Genomic DNA, 3,719 nt, shown 5'->3' with positions numbered 1-3,719 from the left:
AAAAAAAAAAATCTGTATTTCCCCAAGGTTATTTTTAATAAAACCTTCTCAGAATGGCCTAAAACTTTCGAGCTAACTTTTTCAAAATTATTCATTCATATAATACTTCAAATTTTTAAAACATTTTAAACATATATTTTCCAAAAATTACTTTTCATACCTCATTAGTATGAAGTTCTTAATAATGACTTCAACTAAGAAAGCAAGCAGCTCCCCAACTTCGGTTTGTGAGGCGTTCGGTGTCTCAAGTGCTAAGTTCCTAACTGTTAACACAGCTCCTGTCTGACAGGTCATTTTACCACTTGCAAAGTTATGGAGAGTCGGACTTACTGAAACATCTTTCAGGTTTTTCTCGCAGGAGAAACAACAATCCCTTTCGGAAAAGTCAAACTTGTATGCATCCCCGGGTCCCGCTCCCGACACCAGGGCTTTCCTCAGCTCATCCACGTATTTTTCTTTCTCCATTGCCATGTCATCTGCTTCTTGGCCAATCTCAGACTCAGAAACTATGGGAAGCATCAATAAAAATTTTGAAATGAAAAACTGCAAACATGAGAAAATACCTCTCAGTACTGATTTATCTCATGGAATGCAATTTATACAAAAAGTAGTAACAATCTATACACATCTTTAAGTTGGATTATATGCTTTGAATGGAATTTGCAAATTTGAGAAACACGTCAGTCACAAGCCACATACTATAATTATTAAATTCCTGGAAGTCTTTCTCAATCCTCAGAGTGTACCTCAGAAACTACCCCTTCAGGTACCTTCTCTTGGGTCACAGACAGGGAAATCACTTCCTGCAGTGACAAGGAAGCTCAGTACTCTACAGAGCCCTTCTTTGTTGCCTGAAACACCCAGCGGTCATCTACTCCTCTCACACTGCAGGCGGAGTCACATTAAGTGGCAGTGAAGTTCGCGCAGACCTTGCGTGCAACAGCAGGAAGAATGGATGGGGGCAGCAAGGAAAGGCAGGGAACCGAAACTCAGGATGCGGATCCTACCTGAGACTATACCACAGAGCTCGCTTCAGTGCTCTGCATATCTCGGAAGCTGACGCTTTGCCCTTCCTTCAAGCTTTTATTTCAATAACTGAATTTGTAGCTCTAGACATTCTCTCTTCTTTCACAGCATCCTGTTCTTGCTCTGCCTTCTGCTGTAGTATGGAGTGGTTTGACACCCCAGGATTCATGTGCCGCGAGCTTGGTCCTCAGTGCAGCCATGTGGGAGCCAGGGGGACCCTTCATAGGAGGTACGTAGGTCCGCTGGGGTGCCACCCTGGCAGGAGCTACACCACTTCTCATGGGACCCAGTGACAGCTCTCGTAAGAGTGAATTGTTAGACGCCTGGTCCCCAAAGGGTCCTCTTCCTCCTACACATGCTATCTCAATTGTGACAGCATCTGAGATCAGACCCTAACCAGAGACCAAACCTGGGGTTGCCCATTCCTGGACTTTTAGCCTTCAAAACCATGAGCTAGATAAAACTTTCTGCAAAATCAGCTCAGGAATTTTGAGAGAAAGGAATTCCAGCTATTCTGGAGGCTGAAGCAAGAGTCCGCCAAGTTGGAGTCCAACCTAGGAAACCTCAGTGACAGAACACTTGCCTATCAATTATGGTGCTCTGGGTTCAATCCTCAGTTCAGGGGTAGGAGGTGGGAGGTAGTATTGTGGCATGAGGTCATTCCTGACAGCAATACAAAACAGGTCAACACTTTTACTCTTAAGTGTTTGAACATTTTAGCATATTTAAGATCTTTCTTGGGGGCTAAGGAGATAGCTCAGTAGAATAAGTGCTTGCCTGGCAAGCACAAGGGCCTGAGTTCAATCCCCGATTCTGCCCCCCAAAAAAGATTTTTCTCAAATCATTCCTCGTGTTTATCCTGGTCTTCCACTGACACATATTTGTCCTGCTTATTTTTCTTCTGCCCTTTCTATGCTTGAGCTCAGTTCTCCTCTAGCCAGAGTGGCAAGTACCCTGAGGAGAACAAAGGAGCATCAATAAAATTGAATTGTTTTCCATTTTTTCAAGTGCCTCTAGGTCTTGCCAGTTCTACAGGTGTTTCAGAAGCTGAATCTTCAACCTGGGTTTCTATACTGGAGGCAGATTTCAATTTTCAACCCCACATGATACATAAAACATGCTTAGTGTTGTGACTTTGACTTCTCTGGGACTTTATTCATGCATAACCCTTAGAGGTTGGACTTACTCTATGCTGCATCACCAGGCAGGCAATGTTCTGAGATGCTTTTGTTAGCAGACGAACTCTTGCAGGTGCCTTTCTTCACACTGTGAGTTAAACTCACGTACCTGAGAGGCCTGCAGTCTGACATTCTACCATGCAGACACTGCTATGGCAGTCACCGAGGCAGGTCCCTGGGGCGGGGTATGTTGCCCATTGTAAAGTATCTGCCTAACTGTATGAGGCCCTTGTTTAATTCCTAGCACCACAAAGGAAATTAATTTGACATGCATCCAATCCAGATATCCTAGGAATTTAGTTCCCAGCACCTGCACCGCTTTCCATAGATAGCACAGGTAGGTTTTTCTTCTTTCTTTCCCAAACAACAATGTGTCTGCTCCTTTGTTTGCTTTTGAATCCAACGCTTCTTTGGAATGTTTGTGGAGTTAGGTGGTTTCCTACATCAGGTCAGGCTATCACAATGATGAGAAGACTATGCAGTTCTAGGTTTCCACACTTAAGAGGGCACGAGGCGCACCACAGGCTTACCGATTTTATAAATATTATAAATATAGATAATTACCTAATAGGTAAAACATATTACCCATTTTATAGATATCATTTTTGTTTCACAAAATAGAAAACTGAGGATCAGAGACAGATCAACTAATGATCCAGAGTCATGAAGGAGTGGGTGGTAAAGCTGGGATTCCAATGTCTCTTGTTTTGAGGTCAAGCAGAGACACAAGGCTTAGGATACATCATCATTTTCCATAACTCTGACAAATAAGACAATTTAAAGTATTATGAACTATAATAAAATCTTGATTACAGAAGCCTTAAAAATAAAATGCATCCCTTCATAACCTTCTATGTTACTAAGCATCTGGAAGCTCCATAATAGGCAAGGTATGAACTGTGTTATTATGTGTCCATATATTTTACATAATCACTTCTCAAAAGTCCTGAAAATCAAATATAACTCAACATTTCACACAGAGTCTGAACACAAGGAAGAACAAACATAACTTGTATTCCTGTATGACTTCATAGCTTCTAAAACACAGTCTCATTTTTTTATCTCTCTAAAGCAGGTACTTAATGTAATCAACACTAACAATTATAGTGACGTTTCAAAAACCTTAGTAGCTCTTCTAAATTAACAAAAAATAAGATGAATGTTTCCCACTTGAGGAACAAGATTTTGTATTGCATTATTTAAGAAGTTACTAATTCCTAGGGAGAACATTACTGCAGAGAAAAATAGAAAATAAATATGTCAGTTTTAGGGGAGCTCAAGTGGAACTTAGAGAAGAATGTGCAGAAGAAAATAAAGAACATCTATAGATAAAACTTCTATAGCTAAACAATGAAACGATATCTTTCAGAAAATATTTACGCAATATATTCACTCAACTTATCTAGTGAAAATAAAGGCATTTAATGAGCGTATCATATATGCCAGGTTTTATTCTAGAACCAAGAATACAACGAAATATAAAAATCTCTCTCTCTCTCTCTCTCTCTCTCTCTC

At 40.6% G+C, this 3,719-nt stretch overlaps 1 protein-coding gene across 1 annotated transcript in view; it reads right to left on the bottom strand.

Annotated features, from left to right (window-relative positions):
- Xrcc4 (X-ray repair cross complementing 4) overlaps window positions 1-3,719 on the bottom strand; it is a 271,168-nt gene that overhangs the window by 209,553 nt on the left and 57,896 nt on the right. Inside the window, exon 3 of the mRNA XM_023700978.1 lies at window positions 331-506. Within this exon, the coding sequence (XP_023556746.1) occupies window positions 331-506 (176 nt within the window). The remainder of the gene's footprint in view (window positions 1-330; window positions 507-3,719) is intronic.

The sequence above is a fragment of the Octodon degus genome, unplaced genomic scaffold, assembly GCF_000260255.1.
Source record: "Octodon degus isolate 3935 unplaced genomic scaffold, OctDeg1.0 scaffold00129, whole genome shotgun sequence".
Taxonomy (NCBI): domain Eukaryota; kingdom Metazoa; phylum Chordata; class Mammalia; order Rodentia; family Octodontidae; genus Octodon; species Octodon degus.
This window is presented reverse-complemented; position numbering and strand designations above follow the sequence as displayed.